The sequence below is a fragment of the Quercus lobata genome, chromosome 8 (genome assembly GCF_001633185.2).
Source record: "Quercus lobata isolate SW786 chromosome 8, ValleyOak3.0 Primary Assembly, whole genome shotgun sequence".
Taxonomy (NCBI): Eukaryota; Viridiplantae; Streptophyta; class Magnoliopsida; order Fagales; family Fagaceae; genus Quercus; species Quercus lobata.
The window spans coordinates 52,669,457-52,693,182 of NC_044911.1; the positions used below are offsets into that span (position 1 = coordinate 52,669,457).

Genomic DNA, 23,726 nt, shown 5'->3' on the forward strand with positions numbered 1-23,726 from the left:
CCTGCCATAACTTTTCCATAGCAGCTCTGCATGTCATGGGCATGTGACTAGAGTTTGGCAAACGGGGTGTAGTTTGTGCACAAGTCGGACCAAGATAAGTTACAATTGGACCGGACTCAACTCCTTTATCCAAAATACTTGGGCCTAGTACAACAGGAGGCAACCCAGCCCAGCATTACAAAAAGGCCCACCAAATTAGTTAAGTCCACCTAGCAACAACAAATTTTTTTGAGAAAAGAGGGGTGATTGGCAGAGAGAGACAAACAAATTAAACTTTAAAGAATAGAAAATAATCAAACCTTGAATTAGAAGGTGAAATCAATGTGACCAAAACATGCTCCAATTGTGTTAGGGAATTTCGACTGGAATTCAAAGAAGTCGAAGAGTGTTGTCTGAGGGCAAGGTCATTGCTTTCATTACACTTGGGGGAGGCTTGGGCTTTTCAAATAATTTGTAATATAATAAGTGGGCTTGGGTTTTTAAAACCTTTTGTATAATTTCGGAGGACAGCTAAATGGTTTTAGCATTATCTTAAACCTCAGGATTACCCTCCCTCCTCTATTCCAGTATCTCTCTCTCTCTCTCTCTCTCTCTCTCTCTCCAGAGGATCGCCTACTCATCCATTCACCAATCCATGTGTGCATCTTTGGTGAACTCCAGCTGCATTAAACTTCTACGCTACTGCCCTGTATTCCTGCCACCTGTCCCCACAACTCTACTACTGCTCACCAGGTCCAGGAGTCCTCGTACCCTCCTCCTAGGTTGTTTCACGGAGAAGAACAGCAACACAGTCTCACCTTCCAATACCTCTCCTTTCGCTTCTTTTGCTCGTTCCAGTACAAGGTCAGATTCCCTCTCTCTCATCTGTTTGGTTTCCGAGAAAAAAAAATTAAAAAAAAAAAAAAATAACTGCGAAGGAAAAGAAACTTGTACTGCCATTGTTTCTATTGGTTCAATTAGCTAAAAGCTAAAACCCCATTCACAGATTTTGTCTACTTTGTTATTATTTTTGTTTTGTTTTGTGAAAACATTGAAATTGAATTTGCTTACAATGTTGTTTCTTCTTATTATGGCCAGTGGTGGTAGAGGAAGAGGAATGGAGAAGAGAAACGATAGAGAGAGATCAAGAGGTCGTGGTGGTGGCTCTGGTAAAGATAAGATTGATGCTCTTGGTAGGCTATTGTAAGCACTACTAGACCCTGTTCTTGTAAAACTTGTACTCAAATTTTTTTTTTCTTTTCAATTGTATGTTCTTGTTTACTCTTTCAAATTTGCATTATACTCTGTTTTAAAGGAAGAAGCTTTATGCTTGAATTTTCTGTTAAGTTTGAAATCCAAACTCCTTAATGTCAGAGCTTTTTTCAACTACAACTTAACATATCAAAAATTTCATTGCTTGTATTGTATGTGTGTGAAAAAAAAGGGAATTTTGATTTCAGGTGCTTGTGAGAGAATTCCTGTATAGTTCACAATTAAATTTAAACACAAAACTGGATTGCATGCAATTCTCCTTGGGGAAAATAATATTGCTTGTGTTGTATTGGTCAATGAAGACAAGTGTTTGATTGTAATTGGGGAGCCTAATGTATTGAACTTAAAGGAACTGTACTATGTATGTACTTTTTAAAATTTTAACCACTGAATAAATGGTTTAGATTTTTACTAATCATTAATATTTAAAGAAGGTATTAATTGGCGTTATTTTGATATCTATTTAAGTTAATGATGGTGTGACAAAATGTATGCCATTCTGGATAGGATTTTAAGAACTCTACTGTGGAGACATCCCAGAAATTCGGAGGAAAATTTTTTTCCTTTGTTTTTTGATTCCCTTTTTGTAACTGTTCAGGACGCGTATTTTGCGCCATATGGCTACTGAGTTGAATTTGAACATGCGGAGTGATGGGTATGTGAAGGTTCAAGATTTGTTAAATCTGAATATGCAGACTTTTGCTAATATTCCGTTGAGATCACACACTATTGATGATATTAAGGAGGTATGTTCTTCAATACCATTCTCATCTTCCTTCTTGTTGATTTTCTGTTCTGTTGAGCTCCTTGCTTCACTGTGGCTGCAGTAAAATGATATTACATAAGTGAATCCTTTCACCTACTGTGCAAAATGCTAATTTCTTGTTAACTAACATAAGAGATTACCAGTAATTAGTTCTGACTGTAATGGGACCATAGAGGAGGAATTTTTAGGGCAAGGTTTTAATTTGAAGTGTTATTTAAGTATAAATTTACCCAGAGCACATTTATAAAAGGATAATTAGTACAATCATTACTCAACAGCATGTTGCTTGGTCTGCAAGATTAATGTTAAATTGTTTTGAGTTTTAGGCAATTGCACGGCCGCTAAGAGTAAATCTTGCTTGATTATATATGAAATTTCTAAAGTGATTATATGGTGATTATGCATAGTATGCTCACAGTACAAATATTAAATGATATATACTTTCTCATCACTTATGTCTTATTGACTCTTGTAGACATTGCTCGAACACAATGGTTACATGGTCAAGTGCTGTTAAGATCAACATATTTGAAACCAATACCTTACTGCTAAACATAGTAGCCATTGTGCTGGCTAGTGTTATAGTACACACTAAATTTATGTTGTCGTGTTCTTGTGATGTGCCCAGCTTATGGAGCCAACCAATGATGTTGATAAATGTGTTGTGCTTATGATATTTCTTGCACAATCTGCAAATTAACTACATTCTCCCAAATTTGTTATGTTGTGTTGTCATTACCATTGTGTTTTGCATAATTTTTTGCAAAAGACACTTTAAGTTCTATAGTGCATTATGCAGGCTGTCAGAAGGGATAATAAGCAGCGTTTCAGCCTCTTGGAAGAAAATGGTGAGCTTTTGATACGTGCTAACCAAGGCCACACATTAACGGTAAAACATCTTCTTTAATTTTTTTTTTTTTTTTTTACACTAGAAAGTGTTTGTTTTTGGATACAAGTTGACATCCTATGCTTGAACCCCTGTGTCCAATTGAAATATAACCTGTAATCAGTCCTTTTGAAGTTAAGATTCTCAACGACATGGGTTTCTTATACTCATATGCACTTTGGCTCAAGATATATGAATGCTTGAGCTTTTAATTTGCAAATCCAAGACTAGATCCTTTTTTCTCCAATCATTGACTCTCAAATTCAATTCTTTGTGCCTATTTCAGAGATTGCTCGTCTATCATTTTATTATCTAATTCTATGATTATGTGACTATAACGTATAAGATTTTTCAAATTTCATGGTACTGATACTGTTAATTGCTTTTGTTTCTACCATGAGTGTTGTTAGTGCCCTTTGTTTTCACTTTATAATAATTCTAACTTTGAATTCCTTGTGATGTTCTTTTCCCAATTCAGTTATGATATACACTATTTGAATTAGTATATTGACTTTTGACTAACAATATTATTGGATGTTTTATGCTTAATTTGCAGACAGTTGAGTCTGAAAGCTTATTGAAACCAATCCTTTCCCCTGAAGAAGTTCCAGGTTGATATATGTTTTTATTTTTAAGTCATAAATTGTTTCTGTTCAAAAAGAAAATGAAAGTCATAACTTTAACCTTTTTATATCATTTTCTCCCTTTTTGTTTGCTTCATTGCTCTTCTTTCCTGGTAATATGCAGTGTGCATACATGGAACCTATAGCAGAAATTTGGAATCAATTTTGAAGATTGGTCTAAAACGTATGAAAAGATTGCATGTTCACTTTTCTTGCGGCTTGCCAGCAGATGGGGAAGTAATAAGTGGTAATATTTCATTTATTATGCATGTGGAATTTTTTATGCATGGCCGTGCAGGGGGATGGGGTTGTAAAGGAGCTATCGTGATTATTAATAAAGGCTTGTGGTAATGTCTTCTACTTTCCAAGACCTGCTCTGTCTTGGTCAGATAGATGGGTGGCATAAAATTTTGCCTCCAAATGCTGATCAGAATGAAGTACTTATTACATGAAAAATATTTTAATTTTGACTTGTGCATATGGCTTAATATAAAAGCACTAAGACCTGAAAAATTCATTTGGGTGACATAACACAATTTGGTCTGTGACTCACCCAAAATTATGTTAGAGTTTTAGACATTTGTTGGAGACTTACCAAGTAACTGATATCCTTTATCAAAATGAATTTGTGCATGTTTTAGAATATGTCCATTTTGCCTGCCCTTTGAGGTGCACCTCTTGGGGTGTTTGATCAAACTCAAGGTTACTTTTGTAACCATCATCACATTGTGGATGTCATGGTTCCTTAGGCATACGTTACAACATTTATATTTACTTGTTTATTATATGAATTTTTCTTTCAACAGAGTCTGTGGGAATCCTGCCCATGTATGCACACCAATTTATCTAACATGCTGTTCTTTGGGACCCTTTGGCATTAATGCTTTGTTCTACCGGGCTTCGAAATTGTTATTTAGCCATTATTTTGATCAGATACTAAAATAGCTCTTTTAGGGGTGGTTTTTCCTGTCATTGAGGAAAACAAAACTTCAAGATCTTGTTCTACTAGGTTTCTTGACTGTTTATGAAGCACTAATTACTACTCTGAACAGAAAGTGGTAGACTGTTTGATAAATAGTCACTACTGTTTAGTACTTTTTTTTTAACAGAAAATGGTAGTAGTAACTTATCAAACAAAAATGAAAACGTGCAGTGACTTTTTTATGAGATGACTTCTGCTGTTGTCAACTACTTAAATGATCTTGAAGATATCTTTACATAGATCATTCTTCTGATAAAATTTTAGTTCGGCCAACTTCTTACAGTTTGCTTGATTTGCTATTTTCCAGGTATGAGACGGGATGTCAATACTTTGATCTTTCTTGATGTCAGAAAAGCTTTGGAAGGTAATTTTGAAGAACATATTGTCAAGCTCTAAGTGTTACAGATACAGATTATTCATTTTCTATCCAAGTATTCAATAGATTTGCCATCACATTCCTTGAAAGAAAAGCTCTCTTCTTTCTAATATATATATATATTTTTTTCTTTACAATTTTGATTACAGAAGGAATGAAGCTTTACATTTCAGAAAACAGGGTAATCTTAACTGAAGGTTTTGATGGTGTTGTGCCGGTCAAGTACTTTGAAAAGATAGAATCCTGGCCTGATAGGAAATCAATACCTTTTGAACATAGATCAAATGAGTAGTCCTTTTTGGTCAAATATTTCTATTTTTCCTTTCTATAAGGCCTACAGCTACATGTAACACCTCTGCTATTCTTTTTTCATTAACACCTCTGCTATTCTTTTTTCTTACTTCATTATTTGGAGTCGGGTTTTATGTCGTTTCCATAACCTACATTATTTATTATTATTTTTTTAATAATCTTTTTGATAATTAACAGTTGCAACTGGGGAGGGGGGATTTGAACCCTAATGTTTTTGTTAAAAACTCCAATAGGTGCCAATTAGTTAAACTACAAGGTTATTGACCCATCAAACGAGTTTTTGCAACAAATGATGTTGTCTGCTTGTAGTGTGTTAGTATCCAGCTATTACGTATATAGACCAAGCATTGGATTTAGCTATAGATTCGAGCCCAAGCAGAGGCTTGAGTTTTGATTGCTACCTCTTCAGAAGTTTGGTTCAAGACCCAATTCAATTTTTTCAGTAGCTTGACGACAGGGATTGAGCAAGGGAAAGCTGCTAGGCTAACAATCATTTCACCTAGTAAAATAATTTCCTAAACTTCCAAGAATTATCTATCACACGTGGCTGGCATTATATTAATGTTTCCTAATTTTCTTTGTAAGTAATTCTTTTAATGAATTATTCTTCGGGGCAAACAAAACAAAGAAATTATCATATTGACAAAGATTACGTTAGTGTGACACTTCCCTATTTTTTTGCAAGCTGAATAAAATTAAATCAAGGCTATCATGCTCTCCTAATGAACCTTATATTAGGCTTTTCTCAATATAACCCCACCACTATAAAAAATTAAAAGAAGCAAATGAAGTTTCTTAAATGTCTTTTTCAGTGAAACCGTTTGGTAGTGTTTTTTCAGGGATACTTGTGCTTAAAAAGCAATGATTTTATGATTTTCCAAATAACTAAAATTTCTCATATTTTTTAAGAGAAAAAATCCCTCAAATTGCCTACAAATACTTTTTGGCATAACATTTTAGAATGTGTTTTTTTTTTTGGATCAAAACAATAGATTACATACTAAGGGAATTTAATGTGCTACACTCTATTATACCTAAGTTTTACTTGATACCATATATGCTGTATTGGTCAATAAAATTATGTGTATTTAATTGATGTCTAGAGTCACAAAATTGTTTATAACTATCAAAATGACAAATTGTAGTTTGATAGATAAAATGATGACAATAATGACTATAAATAAAAATTAATAAAAATTTGTCAACTCAATTGTGTAAGAACTTTATGAAAAAACGTTATGATAGGAGCATTCCATGAATTTAACGGAAGCTGGTTCTCCCAAAAAAAAAATAAAAACGAAGAAGGTAATGAACTGGACCTATTATAAGTCCTCTGCCAGGCCCATAACAACAGAGAGACCAACATGGTTAAAACTACCGAAACGAAGCAGCAGAAATCGGCATAGTTTTTCCTCTGAGAGCACCATCCATTGCTTCCTCTTCTTCTTCACCGCTGCATCAAGATTCGCAAATTGGTCTCTCTCTCTCTCTCTCTGTGTAAGTCTTTTTCTTTCTCTGTCTCATTCATTTCCCATCTTATTACTTCACTGTTCACTTTATAAGTAATGCTTTGCATTTCTCAAGTTTGTAGCAATTGAGCTTGGTAAATCTCTCTCATTGCTCTGAATGTGATTTTTATTAGTAATCTCTCCCTTTTAATTTAATCACACACAACCCACCAAAATCTCATACCCAGAAGTTATTTCTTATCTATATGCTAAACAAAACTTAATGGCAACCAAAAAAAAGCTTCTATTAACTTGAATTCACAAACCCAATTCACAAACACGCATCTGGAAAACGTAGAAATAGAATTGTTTTGTATAGATGCAGTGATGGGCTAGTGTTTTAGTTTGTTGGTCTTTAATGGTAGCTGTTAAATTGAAAAGGGAATGAATTGGTAGTGTCTTTGTGAGGAGGGGATGATAAAACTGAGTCCTTATAGAGATGTAAGAAAAAGTCCTTTTACAAGTTGGTAGAAAATTTTCATGACATCTTTATTAAAGTGCACCAACGCTATTGCAACTTAGCAAATTGCGCGTCTTTGAAATTGTTGCTGTTGACCCTCAATGAGGCTTTAGTGTGAACATCCTATTAAACATTTGCCCATTTGAATTTGCAGCCTAGCAAAGCACAACATCATTGTTGCGGCGAGCAAAGACACTTTATTATTATGTTGTGTGCTTTTGTTTTGGCCTGGACAATGATCTCTTAGTCAGCGCTCAGCGGGTCTTCAGACAGATTGGTTAACCATGAGAATGTGCAGTGGATGGCGTCGTTTTCTCTTCTGTCTTCCTCTCATTTTCTTCCTCCCTCTTCTGCTCTCTGGTGATTCTCTCTCACTATATGTATATTATTGTGGTTTTTATATTAACATAAGCTTAAGAGTGAGCTTTTTTTGGTTGCATATTTCAGTTTTGGAATTGCATCAGAACTCAACTTTGGGATATCCGCCGAAGAAACAGAGCAAGAAATCTGATCATCTGGTTCTTGGGCCTGCTGCTGGACAAGGCTTGCCCAATCGTTTGCAATGTGAAGGTTCTTGCAGTCCCTTTCCTATAATATGGCAGTTTTGAGTTCTAAAGGGTTGTATTTTGTTGATCAAAGAACTTGGATTTGTAAAACGGTTGGTAAAATGGTTTTGTAGTAAATTATAATTAGTTTTTCCTTTACCTTTTGAACTATAATTTTTTGGCATGTGCTGCTTAATTATTTCTTCAATCAACTAGTTGGTGATCTTTCTACTCCGTATTACATGGTCTTCATACCCCAGGACTCCCTTCAGATATACAAAAAACTGCTGGGACTTTGATTTGGTTTGTTGTAGATTTAACTGAGATTTAATCATTAGCTGTTCAGTCTTACCTTTTAATTTGTTTTGGACATGCACACAACACTATGGGGTCATTTCAATGTTAATACTTAATATTCCTCTTTACAGGAAATTATGACTTATGGACACTTCTAAAAGTAATGTAATGTATACATCTACTTTCTTGTAAAAATTGTAACATTCCTCTCTCTGTGGTCAAATGATTTTGTATTATTTCTTACCATTAGAAAATTTTGCATTCAATCCCCATATATAGGTTATTTGCTGTCTTATGTGTGTTTCTTGTTTTATATATGTTGCAGGCATCAAAGCTCTCAACCAGACCCATTTTTCAACATCCTCCCACACATCTAGAAGCAGAGAAAATATTGCTTTTGTCACTGTTTTTACCATTTATAATTCCTCCCTAAATGTAAATGTAAATGTAAATGATAGATCATCAAACTTGGTTAATGTTGGAAATGCTTCATATAGTAAGGTGGAGAGATCGATGGCCATATTGAACATTTTCATTAACTTCATTCAGGTAATTTGTTAGTAAAGCCTCAGTGATATCTTCTGACAAGCACATTTATTAAACACTTCCAAGAAGCCTTACTAAATTTATTTGAATCTTTACTAGTCTAATTGTTTCCATTTTCTTCTTTTTCTTTTTTTTCTTTTATTTTTATAGTTTTCTTATAACTGCAAAAGGTATAAAATATCTCTGAGTACGACACTTTTCTGCTATCCATTTCTACCACAGATAACAATTCAGGTTTAGTGGACACACTAGCTCAATTTAGGTTTTGTTGTTAGCTTAGAGTAGAAGGTTATTATTCCTCCAAAAAAATCTTGTATGTCTTCCCATCCCCCTTCCCCCCCCCCCCCCCCCTTTTTTCTCTCTTCCTGTTTTCTTTCTAGAATATGAATATGGAACAATTCTTATAAGGTGAAGAGAATGTCTAAGTGGATTTTCACAGGAAAGAGAATTTGGTCTGTGCTTCTGAATGCCAATGACATCTGTTTATTGCATGTTTACAGCCATTTGCTTTGCAATGTTTAAAACCGGGCTTGGATCCAAAGGTTTTTGTATGTATTGTATTTCAGGTGACAATGCCCCAGAGCAATGTTATTATTCTTACCGACCCAGCATCTGACCTTCACATGCACAGAAATAGGGTCACCATCCATCCAATTCAAGGTGAATATTCACGAGACAAGTTGATGCTTCAAAGAATCAGGTCTTACATTGTAAGAGCACATTGCATTTACATTAGGTTGAACATTTTTGTTGATGGTCAATTGCTATGCTTCTTGAGCAACACTCCATAGTTAATAAACTCTGAACTTTTTATGGTTTCCTGTGATTGACTGGTATATATGTTCTAGATGTCTATCCATGGCTATGATTATTTCATGATTCCAATGAATTTTTCCCTTTGTCTCAATTTTATAGAGAGCAAGTTGTTAGTCAAATTTTTTCCTTCTCTCATTTTCAGAAGGGTAGGGAGTGTGCTGGTCGCTGAGTCCATGTCTGCATCATAATCTCATTTCATTATTTACATCTTTAAAGAAAAACTTGGTTATATACAACAACGTAACATCACAAGAAATTACTGTATTTCTTTTTCCTTTTCTGTAAACAATATTGTGCCCTGTGATTTTTCATGTTCTATGAATTTCTGTAATTCAGGCTTTTCTAGACACAAGGCTTGAGGAGCTTTCTCATAGGGAGGGGCATATTACTCATTACATCTTCACTGACTCGGACATATCAGTGGTTGATGATCTAGGACAGATTTTTCAGGAGTATCCAAATTTTCATCTGGCTCTCACCTTTCGGAACAACAAAGAGCAACCTTTGAATTCGGGATTCATTGCAGTGAGGGGTACCTCTGATGGGATTTTAAGGTGAATTAATTGCAATGTCTTTGTGTTCTTGTATGCTCAATTTGGTTGCAACTAAATGGGGAATAAAATATAAATAGGAAGCTCAAATCTGGACATCTTAAAACTGTCTGAGTCTGTTTCATGTATCTTGTTCTGTCATTCTACTCTAATTAAAAAATAAAATAAAATATTTTTTAGTTAGGATCATATGGATGAGAAGACAGAGGGAAAGAAAAAGGTGCGGGGCTTGCATAGAGAGGGTTCAATTTAATTTCTGTTAGAGGATAAAATATCTACCTCTTTAATAGTGGAGAGGGTAGATCAACAACTCCCATACCTCTGTTTTTGCACCTTGCACCATGTCTAATAGTAGCCACATGTGGGAGGTCAACCTTTTGCATCTCACCTATGGCACCTGCACGTCTTTCTACATCAACACCAGCAACATCTTCAATTTGATACCATTGATGATAGTTTGTGCTTGAAAAAAGTTGTTTTTTCCCTCCAGTGAAAAAAACTACTGAAAATGTGGTTGATCTCCTTCCCCCTCAATTCCATTTCTGTTGTTTTCCTCACATTGTCTTGGCAACACCAAAGGAAATTAATTTATGAACTTGGATGCAGGGCAAAGGCTTTCTTACAAGAAGTACTGAAAGTTTACAATTTAAAGTACATGCGTGCTTCCCGAATGCTTGGAGATCAGTTAGCTCTTGCCTGGGTTGTAAAGTCCGATCCTTCTTTTGACACAAGGAAATTTACCAAACCACAAGCTTTTGTAGAAAAAATTGGTGGTGCCTCAGTACTATTTTTACCATGTGCTATATACAATTGGACGCCTCCAGAAGGTGCAGGTCAATTTCATGGAATGCCCTTAGATGTTAAGGTATATTGTTAACATAATAACCTATGATTTTGCCCCCAGCTGAATGTAGGAGTGGGCTTTGATTATGGTCTTGCAAGGCAATAGATATGCTGAAGCTTTTAAACATAATTTTATCTCAGATCTGGCTTTATGTTCTGGATACAGGTTGTTCATTTCAAAGGATCAAGGAAACGCCTAATGCTTGAGTCTTGGAACTTCTTCAGTTCCTCTGCTAACATATCAGATATGTTGTGCCTAATATTAAGTAGTGGGAGAACGAAGTATGATTTTTGAATTACGTCATTATTTTATTTAACGGAACAACCAATTTCATGCAAGTTAGGAACTGAGCTGCCTTTTCCATCCTTGGCTAGATTGAGTTCTGCCGGCGTTGTATAGAATTTTAAAGATATGGGAATTAAAAATTATTTATGTTGATTTCCTGTACCCAGCTTAGGAAATTATAAATTGCAATAGCTTCAATTCTTAGCTTGTAATATTCTTTTTACTGTAGCTCTCTCCCTCTCTCTCTCTCTCTCTCTAAGGTTCTACATTTTCTTTGCCTCCCCCTGCCAACCGTACCAAATGGAGTGTGAACATGATATTGGTTTAAGGTAATAATATTCTTTTCTCTGACATCTATCATGTGATTCTTTATGGCAGCAGCTCTATCTGGGGCATGATTTAGCATATAAATTACACTACTGGTTTAAACGAAGCAGGTTTAATTATTAGTAAAGCATTTTTTTTCGGAATTGTAACCACTTGAATTGTGGTTTATCCAAGTAACATTTTTCACCTTTTTTTAATGGAAAAAAAAGGGTATGAGGGCCAACCAACATGACTCTTGCATGGCATTACCATAGTAGTATTCTGTTCAAGCCTGAATTAGCATTTTACACTTTTTAAGGCATGTCTATTGGAACAATAATAAATACTTTCTAAACAGTTTGCATGGTCAAAAAGGCCTGATCTGTCTGTGTCTGTATATATGCCATAACTAGTTTAGGTTGTGAACTCAAGTTTCCATAGAACACTGATTCCATGTCTTTTAAGGTTCTATACTTCTATTACAAGGAAAAAGCAAAAACAAAAACTAGAGGTTATGAATTTGAATATTCTGCGATCTTCTATAAGATAATCCCACCTCTAAAAAGAGGGCATCTGCTAGTAAAAGATTTTAATGTTGTCCTTGAGGACCATGATTATTAAGATCATCTCTCTAGATTTCTGCTTTGCTTGTGGAAGTAAAAGAGGCAAAGTTCACTGTTTAGTTAGCAAACGGGCCTGAAAACTGAAGTGTGGATCTGAAAATTAAAATTATGGGGACCTTAACTGAAAATTAATAATCACTGTTGTTTTTATCAGTCCATCTTTATGTATTGATCTCACTTAAAAGGAGAATAAGCTTTCTTTTCTGCTTCTTTATCTCCGCATCTTAAAAGCAATTTGACTTCTAAAACATACTAAAAAGAAGCTATACTTTGCTGAGCACGTTAGTAAATATCGAAACACCAATGACAAAATTGAAGGCTTAAGTTTAAGATACAAGCCGAGGTAGCAAATTTTTGGTAATTTCTTGGTTGGGCTTCTTGAGAAACACCCCCCCGACAAATATAAATGCTTTGCTTAATGATTACGTTGCTGAAAGCACATCTACGTGCACTCGTGACTTCGAGTCAAGCAAAGAAATGTGAACTTCTGAATAATGCTTTTCGTGTCAGTTATCACTAGCCATTTGTTTTGACTTCCAAAGACGGCTTCTGGGCAAATTCAAAATCTAATAATGTTCGTGTTCCTGAGGTCCTGGTAGGCAAAATTAGACGTTGACATGAATTAGGTTCTCGTGGTCTAAAATGATCGGGCCACCTGGCCATCACAAAACTAAACCTCAGTTGAGATATACCAATTCAATGACCACATCATTTAACAACACAATTTTTGACGAAGTAGTCGATGTGAGCTGCAAATAACCACACAATTTGACGAAGTAATCGAGCTAGATAACAATTTTTGAGAAAGTAGCCTGCAAATTAACTTCTACTTTATCCATTACAGTTAACAATCAAAAAATAGTTAAAACAATTTGATTCATTCATTCCTCGTTCAAATTACATAATAACCCCCAAATTAGAACAACTAGCAGAGTGACTTTTAAGGAACCCCTTGTTTCTGTCCAAATGTTTGAATTAGATATATCACAACCGATTAGATACACTCCCTCTCATTAGAGCGGTGAGCACATCTTTCAGACAGAGATTTATCATTATAAAGCTTTAATGACTGAATTGTGGGGATCTCCTTATCGGAAACCCCTCCAAAAATAGGCGTATGCCGCTATTTGCGGCGTGCACACGGTATTCTTTAGTAAAAGGCGAAAGAATAGTTCGCTTTGTGCTCACCGCGCGGCTGCGTAGTTTGAGAAGAGCACTTGCTTTCATTTTTATACTTGTTCTCATGCGAGGCATCTTTTGCTTCTTTCCTATGTGGGACTTTCCTCACAATACACAAACTTACTTAAACTGTGCACTTGTTGTATTCTGACCAAAGGTACGCCACCAGTGCCTCTCCATTTCCATACCTTCGGATTTGACTACCCCTCATATCTGACGGTTGCAATCACTTGAAGCGTAATCGATCTTGTTTGGCTCTTCATTTATCCAAACATTTACAACGACAAAAGTTCCATTTTTTTGCTTTAGTAGTTGTTTTGCCGAGTGATTTGTTCTAGCTCTTCAGAATGCAACTTGATCTCTACTTTGTTTTATTTTTATCTTCTTTTTGAAAATATTAATGTCTTTATTTCTTCTTTGTTTTTCTCATTTCTCTTCTTTTTTTTTTTTCCTTTTTAAGTGTGCTCACTTACATTTCATCACTTCTAAAATACACATACCTACTTATTTGATACGCGAAGAACCTTATAGTTTAACTTGCTGTTATCTCTTGATCTTTTCAAATAAAACATTCAGAATTCAAATCTCATTTTCCCATCTCATTTGGTACAATAGCAAAGTCATTAATGCATCCAAGTTGGGTGTTCTCATGAACCAACAGACCCAGAAACAGTCCATTGGGTTCTAATTAAATAATAAATAAATAAAAATTTGTTCAATATTGGTCTCAGGTGGTGTATGAAGGAGATGCTTTTAGACATAGAACCTTTCATTCCATGTTTTTGCATGCATCCAGATTGGGTGTTTTCTATGGTTGGAGAACTCACAAAGGGATTCACACGAGTTGCATCAATGGGCAATCAGAAGAAGAAATTAAATTATGATTACAGATTTGCAAATTAATTTATTTTAACGCATTAATGTGGCCTTCACGACAAATATTCAGTATTTCCAATAGTACTCCCTCATCTCACGAGTTGGGACCCAACATCACATAATAAGAGATCTCACTAATTAAATTCATAATGTGATTTATAGTTTTTAAAAGTGGATGGGGTATTGTGAAATTGTAATTTAAGAGTACTAAATTCAGAAGTGATGCACCTCCTAATATTTTCTATATTTTAAAAATTGTTTATAAAGAAAAACACAGAACAAAAGAGTCATGGGTTGCTAAACCAAATTAATTTTTCAACAAAGCAACTTGAAATTAAATTACCAAAAATTGAATTAAATTACCAACTTGAAATTAAATTACATCACATAATGAGAGATCTCACTAATTAAATTCATAATGTGATTTATAGTTTTTAAAAGTGGAGGGGGTATTGTGAAATTGTAATTTAAGAGTACTAAATTCAGAAGTGATGCACCTCCTAATATTTTCTATATTTTAAAAAATTTTTATAAAGAAAAACACAGAACAAAAGAGTCATGGGTTGCTAAACCAAATTAATTTTTCAACAAAGCAACTTGAAATTAAATTACCAAAAAAAAAAAAAAAAAGGCTCATGGTTTATACCCAACCTCAGATTAGGTCCCAGCTTTTTTTTTTTTCACCTTTATTCTTATTTAATATTTATTTCTATAATTTTAGGTAGTAAAATAAAGTTCACCAAGCTCAAGGTTAAAGTTATTTGAACAGTTTGAAATTTGAATTTATATATCATCCTACTAATTAATGCAGAAAAGAACTAAATTTTATCAATCCTAACACATAAAATAGAGTCGAATCCTCATGGACTAGCCCCTTTAATTTGGCCTCATTTTTTTTTCCTAAGATAGAAGTTTTATTTTAACCTAATTTAAGTGTAAATGCATAAAATCCACAAGACATCATGACGTGTTTTCCATTCACATTAGATCCAATCTTCAAGCGACAAGATTTGCATAAAATTACTTGACACTTCTTCTTCTTTTTTCCTTTGGGTATCCTCATGGAAAAATAAAAGGACAATGATAGAAAGAAATGGTAAAACTTCATGCTTAAATGATGCAAAATATATAAGATTATAAGATTAGTGATCTTATTCAAAAAAAAAAAACCTAATTCTATAAATATTATACCGACTCTTTAGATGTTGTACTTTAGGTTTCTCAATTAAATTGAATCATGTGATTGCATTAATTTGAACTCAAGAAGATTTATTAGGGTAAAAAAAAAAGGGTTCAACATAAAGTAAGGCTTTATTTGTTTTGTTGGAAAACCTTATATAAAGGTAGTTTTTCACATTTTTCAGTATTTGGTAACACAAAAATAAAATAATAATAAAATAAAAATGTCAACTAAAAATTATCTTTAGTCAACAAAAAACTCTTATAAAAATAAGGTTTATTTTCTATAGGTTATTTTCCATTATTCTCAAAATAAAGCCAAGAACTCTTATTCTTAAAGAATTTTTTATTCTTTCCCTCTCTTGTGTTTGTTTCTCAAAAAAAAAAGAAGGTAAATTAGAATTGACACTAATTTTTCCCCGAAAGGCGATTCGAGATGATCAATGCTATTTGACAAAGTTCATAAGACTCCTTATTTTGTTCTGAGAGAGAGATAGTTGATGCTGCTGCTACATTTACTGCAACTGGTGGTGGCTTTTCGCAATCAGAAACATCATCAAGGCAAGCTGATGTTGCTACGCCTACTCCACCATAGTCACCAGCTTTCAATCTTTCATTTGCATAGTCAACTTTATCATTGGCATCATCATAGGACTCTACACATTGTGTGTACTGTTTTTTGAGTGTAGGGTCAGTTACAAGACCAACTTGTGACTTGACAAAATTGTAAGTTGCATCGACAGTGGTTTTGGCCAACTTGATTGATATTCCGGCGAGGCCAAGGAGGTCGGTTGTGGCCGTCTGGGGATCGGAATTTAAGGATTTTAAGCAGAAAGATGAGTCTTTACTCTTGGAGCAAATATCATTAAGCACATCTTGACCTATTGATTGTGCAGGGCTAATGCATGATAGGGTTATTGCTAGTAGAAGAGAAATGAACAAGCAAGAGGCAGAAAGAGAAGGAACTGTTTGTTTCATTTTCGTACACTACTAATTTGTCGGTTTGGTTTCTTTTGTGGAGAGTGTGGTTTAGCATGCAATTGCAACGAGACTTATATAATGTGGCTTTGTTTTCCTGCATTTATTGTGCGTTGCCTAAATTTCCTTTTTTTTTTTTTTTGGTTAAAACGTTGCCTAAATTTCTCTCTTTAATTTTGGGAGATGTGCACTTTTTTAATTTGGCAATTGCCAACAAATATTATATCAAAATTTTATAAAGATAAAGTTTAGCTACAAAATTAATTATAACTTAAAATTACAACTTTACTTAATAAAATAAATATTATTATATATTTTTAAAATCTAATTGCGGAATTGTATTTTTTTTTACACTTTTAATACACATATCAAATTTTGTGTCAATCGAATACTATTTACTATATGATTTATAAGCTTATATTTTATGCATAATTTTAAATTACAAAAACTTGCAATTTAAACAATTTATTGATCACATAGCTATTGATTTTTAATTTTCTAAAAATTTTGCAAGCGTGTAGTATATAAGAAAAAGACATAATCCAATGGTGGATTTGTCAAAATTCACATCTAATAAAAAGATACTAAGATTGTAGGTTTATGCTACAATCAATTTTGTAATTAAATTTTATCCAAATTACACTATTTTACTACCTTCAATATTTGTTTAAGTAATGCTATAACCACAAACTATTTTACAAACTGTTGATATGATCAGTTTCTTATTGGTTTTCACCTAGACTCATCATTAACATCACTTTTTCATTTACCAATAATCACCCACCACATTAGTAGTTTGTAAAATCATTTGTAACAAAATTTGTATCTCTAGCTTTACTCTTTTTGTTTTATTTTGTTTTGGCAAATTACAACTTACTCACTTATAATTTGGCCAAAATTTAAGTTGTTTACCTATAATTTGAAATTTGACATATTACCCACCCAAAGTTAGCTTATCCACATTTGTTAAAAATATGACTAAATATGTAATTTTGCTCCACCTTTATGTTCCTCTTCTCAAAAAACATAAAAATGCGGAACACTTGCATCATGAGATTTCAAACCAAAGGTAAACAATTTAAATTTTAGTCAAACCTTAGGTGAGTAAAATATTAAATTTCAAATCACAAATAGGCAATTTAAATTTCGATCAAACTACATATGGATAAGTTGTAATTTTTCCATTTTGTTTTGTTTTGTTTTTATGAGTTATTTATTTGGAAAAAAGATTTTGATTGGGGAATTTTCAATTTGGTCAGTATAGATTTTTTATTTTTTATTTTTTGAGAGAAATAGTGTCAATCAAGGGTGAAGGGAGGAGGATTTAGATCCTTTAGATTTTTTAGGGTACTCTATCAATAGATTTTCTTACATTCTAACCACATTTTAATGATTTAATATTGGTCTAGATTCTGCCATGTCAGCATTCCATTAACAATATTCTTAAAATAATAAAATAATGTTACAAACAAAACAATTAAGATTATTGTTAGTGGAATGCTAACACGGCAAAATTTAGACCATTAAATCAGTAAAAAATTGTTAAAATTTAAGGAAATCTATTTGGTAGAGTACCTTAGGAAATCTAGAAGATCCGAATCCGAGGGAGGGGGTGGCCCTTGACTTTTCAAAAATCCACCATTTATTTTGTATTTTTAGTAAAATAAATTTTTTATATGGACATAAATTTAAATAATGTCCCCTCTAGATTTTTACTAAAAACATGTAATGCATTTAATTTATACCATATGTAATTTAATTATGTTTTATTTTTATTAAATTGACTTGTATATTTTTAGACATGTCAAGACTTACTTCTTCTTTTTTTTTTTTTTTGAGGGGGATGTCAAGACTTACTTGATGTAAATATTTTTGCTTACATAAGAAATTATCAATCCATCACACTATAAATCTATGAGGTTTTCAAGATATCACAAGAGTAGGAAGTAAAATGATTTGGCCAAAGGTTAGACCACAATTTCCTTATATATATATATATATATATATATATATATGCCGTGCATTCAATAAAATATGATTTTATTTAAAATATAAATCATATCTCTATTTTATTTTGTATAAAAAAAAGAAAAAAAATTTTATAGAGTTTTACTTATGGTGTCTCCTTATGATAATTGCACTCTTTATCATCAAACCAAGGTACCAATCAGTTTTTTGATGTGGGCGAGATTTGGATTCTGGATTTCTTATTTAACCATCTAATATTTTACCAATTGAGTTTACTGGAAGCCACAATAAATACAAAATTTGATAATAATGATTGTTATTTATAAACATTTATTATCATAGTATTCATAAATGGAATATTAAATATGAAATTTGATAATTATTATAGTTATTAATAGGTATTTATTATACTTTTGATTTTATATGAAACTGTTAAATATATAATTAATTATGATAATTACTAAGGGGAAAACTTAGATACAACACGTTGGGTGTTGTGCATTATGATCTTCAAAGAATTTAAACATTTTTTGATAGATGCGATGTATCGTTCGCTCCATGATAATTGCTATTTATCATTAAGTTAAAACACTAATTGATTTTTGGTGTTGGTGAGGTTCAAACTTAATCTCTTATTAGATCATAAGAGATTTTGTCAATTGAATTAACTAGAATCCACTTTTTTGAATTTAAACACTTGACTGCATTGAAAACACAAATAGTATTATATTTTCTAAGGAAAATTAATGTTTAAAAATCAAGTGTTTGAATTTAATTGGGGAATGCAATGCACTGTATCTAAGTTTTATATAATTATTAATAGGTATTTATTTTGATTGTATTTGACAGTAATATTTTCTAAAAAATGAACCATTTCCCAAAAAACATTTTCTAGAAAACTATCTCATTTTCTTATGTTTGGTAGCGAGCTCAGAATGAGTTGAAAAACTATTTATTGACTTCTCTTATTTAGCTTTACATTAGATATAATTATTTTCCTTATTTAGCTTTGTGTGAGATAGAGTTGTTTTCTATAAAATTTTAGCGGAAAACAACTTTATCTCATGCCAAGCTAAATAAGGAATATTAAAAGATAGTTTTCCTTAACAAAAGAAAATGTAGAAAACTATCTTCACATAAGATTTTTCATTAGAACAAACAAAGCGTTAAAGAAAATAAGATATATCAAGATTCTAATTTAGGGGTTTAAGCATATAATAGAGCCTAAAATCAACTGAAATACTAATGCTTCATTTATTTCGACATTAATATTTTCTAAAGAGAAGTTATTTTTCAAGAAGTATATTTTTGGAAAACTATCTCATTCTAGATTCTACTATGTTTGGTAGTGACTTTAAAATGAGATAGAGTTGTTTTCAACAATTTTCATATTATCGCTTAACTTCTTTTATTTAGAGTGTCATGAGATAAAGTTGTATTTAGAAAAATTTTAGCAAAAATAAATCTTTAAAAAAAGTCATATTTTTAATAAGGTTTTTCGTAGACAAAATATAATTTTTAGTTGACTTATTTCTTTTTAGTTGACGTGTAAAAGCGTGAGGGATCAAAAGTTTATGTGACAATATATCATGAGATCACTAAAAAATCATACATCTTCGGTTTTACATATTATAAATATACATGATATGGTTTTGAATAAAAAAATTAAGGACCAAAAGAATGATTATATATATTATCTCTTTGAATATATTCCAATTTTGTAATGTATTTTTTATAATATAATTTTATAAGATATGGTTAAAAATCTTAACACAAACATATATATATATATATATATATATCTATATATATATTTATGTTTTTAAAGTAAAATAACAAGTGAATGAAGAAGATGATATTGTGGGTTTTAGTTAATTTAACTTGCAAAATCTCTTGTTCTTGAGCAAGAGATCTGAAATTCAAACTCTGCCTACACCAAAAACCAATTGGTGTCTTGACTTGACGAGAGAGAGTGTGTGTGTAATAACTAATATCCTTCTTGTGTGGGGAAAAATGTGGATTGAATAAAGAATTTACATGGATTGAAAAATAAGAAGTCATATGGATTGGCCTTTTTCTGATGAAACCTCAACACCTTTGAATCTTTGATGGACCTCTCACTGTGTTGGTGATGTTCAGATCAATTCCGTTCATGTGTTCTTCTCAACCATTGAAATATTAGCTTAAAAAGTTGAAGGTTGAAACTTGTAAAAATTCCAAAGTGGAAGGGCAAGTTTAGCTTGGGATAAGAAAAGGGAAGAGATTAGTACTGTTGAGTTAAATTGGAAAGTTGAAAAGATGGAAAAGCGTTAAACGCTGCTAAGAAGAAAAAGAAATGTGAGTAGGGGTGTCAATTTAGGTTAGCGTGTCGGGTTCGTGTCATGTCAAAGTAGGGATATTCAATTAAATGGCTCAACCCTAACCCAACCCATTTAATAATCGTGTCATGATCCTTCAATCCTAATCTGACTTATTAATAAGGCAGATTGACCTGACCCAACCCATTTGACAAGCTTAATAAACGAGTCGTGTTGGGTTGACAAGAATGTAACACAACCCATTTCAACTTACATAATATTAAATATAACATCGATCTAGAAATTTTTTTTTTACATCTCAAAAAACAGTGCATACACTTCAAGTCTTCAACCCGCATTCAAAATAATATAGTTCAACAAAAATATAACATTCATCTAGAAATAAGTTTTTTATACTCCAAAAGAAGTGCATACACTTCAACCCAAATTCAAAATAACAAAGTTTAACAAAAATAAAATAACATAGTTCAACAAAAATATAATATCCTTGGAACTCACCAAATGGTAAGTATTAATATTGAAAGAATTTGAGCAAACAGTAGACTAATCCTGACTATGACCACGATTATCATCCATAGATTCTTTGTCGATGTCCAAATTCATAACATCTTCCACAATCTCATCCAATTTCATTTGTGCAAGTTCTATGCCCAAAAAAAAAAAGTATTAGTAGTTCTAGGGTCTGTAAAGTTTCAATTTCCAATTATATCCCTTGTAAATTTTTGTAATTACTCACTTTTCTTTTTAAATTTCTAATATATGTTGGATATAAAAAGTATTTGACAAATCTAAAATAAAATAAATATTTATTTGTTATACGAGTTAAACGGGTTATGTTAAGTGGGTCATTTCAGATTGACACACATAAATTGGCATGTCAAACATGTCTATTGCGGGTTACGTGGATTGACCCGCTTATGACACATGTCTTATCGTGTCACTTTCGAATTGATCCGTTTATGACCCAAACCCATTAAGTCCTAACCCTAAACCAAAAAAACCCGTGTCGGGTTCGTGTCATGTTTACGGGTTGGATCGAACATTGACACCCCTAAATGCGAGGATGGTTCATGGTTGAATTCAATTAGTAAGTTTTAATACTGAGAGAGGAAGAGATAAAAATGAAAGACATAGAATAGGAAAAGAGTTTAATTGCCAATGAGTTGGATTTAATGTGGAAACGTTAGCCAGTTGTATTCTTGGACTTATGAGGATTCCAAAATCCAAATGCAAAACGTTTCAGCCTTTGTTGAAATGGACCAAAATGGACCAAAGTGAACTGAATGGACCAAACTAGACCGAAGTGAATTGAAATGGACTGAAGTGAGTTGAAATAGACCAAAATGTTACACTGATGTAGTTAAACAGAACTTAGTAACAATAAATACTACACTTCAACTTTTAGATATTATGTAGATGGCCAAAGGAAAAAAATAAGTAATGTTTTGGTTATTATAGTATGTATGCTATTTACATAATAGTTTTCACAATAAATTTCATACTTGCTGAGTTGGCAAATTACTATTAATTCTCACATGAGCTTACTACAGATATTACTTAGAATTGACACTAATTTTTCCCCGAAAGGCGATTCGAGATGATCAATGCTATTTGACAAAGTTCATAAGACTCCTTATTTTGTTCTGAGAGAGAGATAGTTGATGCTGCTGCTACGTTTACTGCAACTGGTGGTGGCTTTTCGCAATCAGAAACATCATCAAGGCAAGCTGATGTTGCTACGCCTACTCCACCATAGTCACCAGCTTTCAATCTTTCATTTGCATAGTCAACTTTATCATTGGCATCATCATAGGACTCTACACATTGTGTGTACTGTTTTTTGAGTGTAGGGTCAGTTACAAGACCAACTTGTGACTTGACAAAATTGTAAGTTGCATCGACAGTGGTTTTGGCCAACTTGATTGATATTCCGGCGAGGCCAAGGAGGTCGGTTGTGGCCGTCTGGGGATCGGAATTTAAGGATTTTAAGCAGAAAGATGAGTCTTTACTCTTGGAGCAAATATCATTAAGCACATCTTGACCTATTGATTGTGCAGGGCTAATGCATGATAGGGTTATTGCTAGTAGAAGAGAAATGAACAAGCAAGAGGCAGAAAGAGAAGGAACTGTTTGTTTCATTTTCGTACACTACTAATTTGTCGGTTTGGTTTCTTTTGTGGAGAGTGTGGTTTAGCATGCAATTGCAACGAGACTTATATAATGTGGCTTTGTTTTCCTGCATTTATTGTGCGTTGCCTAAATTTCCTTTTTTTTTTTTTTTTGGTTAAAACGTTGCCTAAATTTCTCTCTTTAATTTTGGGAGATGTGCACTTTTTTAATTTGGCAATTGCCAACAAATATTATATCAAAATTTTATAAAGATAAAGTTTAGTTACAAAATTAATTATAACTTAAAATTACAACCTTACTTAATAAAATAAATATTATTATATATTTTTAAAATCTAATTGCGGAATTGTATTTTTTTTTACACTTTTAATACACATATCAAATTTTGTGTCAATCGAATACTATTTACTATATGATTTATAAGTTTATATTTTATGCATAATTTTAAATTACAAAAACTTGCAATTTAAACAATTTATTGATCACATAGCTATTGATTTTTAATTTTCTAAAAATTTTGCAAGCGTGTAGTATATAAGAAAAAGACATAATCCAATGGTGGATTTGTCAAAATTCACATCTAATAAAAAGATACTAAGATTGTAGGTTTATGCTACAATCAATTTTGTAATTAAATTTTATCCAAATTACACTATTTTACTACCTTCAATATTTGTTTAAGTAATGCTATAACCACAAACTATTTTACAAACTGTTGATATGATCAGTTTCTTATTGGTTTTCACCTAGACTCATCATTAACATCACTTTTTCATTTACCAATAATCACCCACCACATTAGTAGTTTGTAAAATCATTTGTAACAAAATTTGTATCTCTAGCTTTACTCTTTTTGTTTTATTTTGTTTTGGCAAATTACAACTTACTCACTTATAATTTGGCCAAAATTTAAGTTGTTTACCTATAATTTGAAATTTGACATATTACCCACCCAAAGTTAGCTTATCCACATTTGTTAAAAATATGACTAAATATGTAATTTTGCTCCACCTTTATGTTCCTCTTCTCAAAAAACATAAAAATGCGGAACACTTGCATCATGAGATTTCAAACCAAAGGTAAACAATTTAAATTTTAGTCAAACCTTAGGTGAGTAAAAT

General features: G+C 32.5%; 4 protein-coding genes, 1 long non-coding RNA gene and 1 other non-coding gene across 6 annotated transcripts; 3 read left to right on the forward strand and 3 right to left on the reverse strand.

The window, feature by feature from the left end:
- Window positions 1-520: 520 nt before the first annotated feature.
- On the forward strand, window positions 521-5,313 carry LOC115957322 (tRNA 2'-phosphotransferase 1). The gene is made up of 8 exons (XM_031075543.1): window positions 521-843; window positions 1,078-1,182; window positions 1,850-1,997; window positions 2,817-2,906; window positions 3,460-3,514; window positions 3,651-3,773; window positions 4,816-4,872; window positions 5,034-5,313. Exons 1-8 carry the CDS (start codon window positions 635-637, stop codon window positions 5,174-5,176), a joined length of 930 nt encoding a protein of 309 aa, XP_030931403.1. The 5' UTR covers window positions 521-634; the 3' UTR covers window positions 5,177-5,313.
- Window positions 5,314-6,606: 1,293 nt separating this feature from the next.
- LOC115957321 lies at window positions 6,607-11,201 on the forward strand. Its single transcript, XM_031075542.1, has 8 exons — window positions 6,607-6,693; window positions 7,319-7,524; window positions 7,612-7,734; window positions 8,332-8,555; window positions 9,119-9,262; window positions 9,705-9,922; window positions 10,526-10,784; window positions 10,929-11,201. The coding sequence occupies exons 2-8, from the start codon at window positions 7,449-7,451 to the stop codon at window positions 11,055-11,057; spliced, it is 1,173 nt and encodes a 390-aa protein (XP_030931402.1). The 5' UTR covers window positions 6,607-6,693; window positions 7,319-7,448; the 3' UTR covers window positions 11,058-11,201.
- Window positions 6,615-11,399, forward strand: LOC115957324. Its single transcript, XR_004084341.1, has 2 exons — window positions 6,615-6,691; window positions 11,278-11,399. It is a non-coding gene; the product is annotated as an uncharacterized LOC115957324 (long non-coding RNA).
- A 1,658-nt stretch (window positions 11,400-13,057) lies between these two features.
- Window positions 13,058-13,174, reverse strand: LOC115958646. Its single transcript, XR_004084577.1, has one exon. It is a non-coding gene; the product is annotated as a U5 spliceosomal RNA (small nuclear RNA).
- A 2,434-nt stretch (window positions 13,175-15,608) lies between these two features.
- Window positions 15,609-16,231, reverse strand: LOC115955335 (pectinesterase inhibitor-like). The gene has a single exon (XM_031073431.1). It carries the CDS (start codon window positions 16,187-16,189, stop codon window positions 15,620-15,622), a length of 570 nt encoding a protein of 189 aa, XP_030929291.1. The 5' UTR covers window positions 16,190-16,231; the 3' UTR covers window positions 15,609-15,619.
- Window positions 16,232-22,044: 5,813 nt separating this feature from the next.
- LOC115957048 (pectinesterase inhibitor-like) lies at window positions 22,045-22,614 on the reverse strand. Its single transcript, XM_031075288.1, has one exon. The coding sequence runs from the start codon at window positions 22,612-22,614 to the stop codon at window positions 22,045-22,047; it is 570 nt and encodes a 189-aa protein (XP_030931148.1).
- Between the last annotated feature and the right edge of the window lie 1,112 nt (window positions 22,615-23,726).

Coding starts and splice junctions, on each gene's coding strand:
- LOC115957322 (XM_031075543.1), top strand. CDS start 635: ATGTGTGCATCTTTGGTGAACTCCAGCTGCATTAAACTTCTACGCTAC. Junction 1,998..2,816: donor CTATTGATGATATTAAGGAG/GTATGTTCTTCA, acceptor TGCATTATGCAG/GCTGTCAGAAGGGATAATAA. Junction 2,907..3,459: donor ACCAAGGCCACACATTAACG/GTAAAACATCTT, acceptor CTTAATTTGCAG/ACAGTTGAGTCTGAAAGCTT.
- LOC115957321 (XM_031075542.1), top strand. CDS start 7,449: ATGAGAATGTGCAGTGGATGGCGTCGTTTTCTCTTCTGTCTTCCTCTC. Junction 7,525..7,611: donor CCTCCCTCTTCTGCTCTCTG/GTGATTCTCTCT, acceptor TGCATATTTCAG/TTTTGGAATTGCATCAGAAC. Junction 9,923..10,525: donor ACCTCTGATGGGATTTTAAG/GTGAATTAATTG, acceptor ACTTGGATGCAG/GGCAAAGGCTTTCTTACAAG.
- LOC115955335 (XM_031073431.1), bottom strand. CDS start 16,189: ATGAAACAAACAGTTCCTTCTCTTTCTGCCTCTTGCTTGTTCATTTCT.
- LOC115957048 (XM_031075288.1), bottom strand. CDS start 22,614: ATGAAACAAACAGTTCCTTCTCTTTCTGCCTCTTGCTTGTTCATTTCT.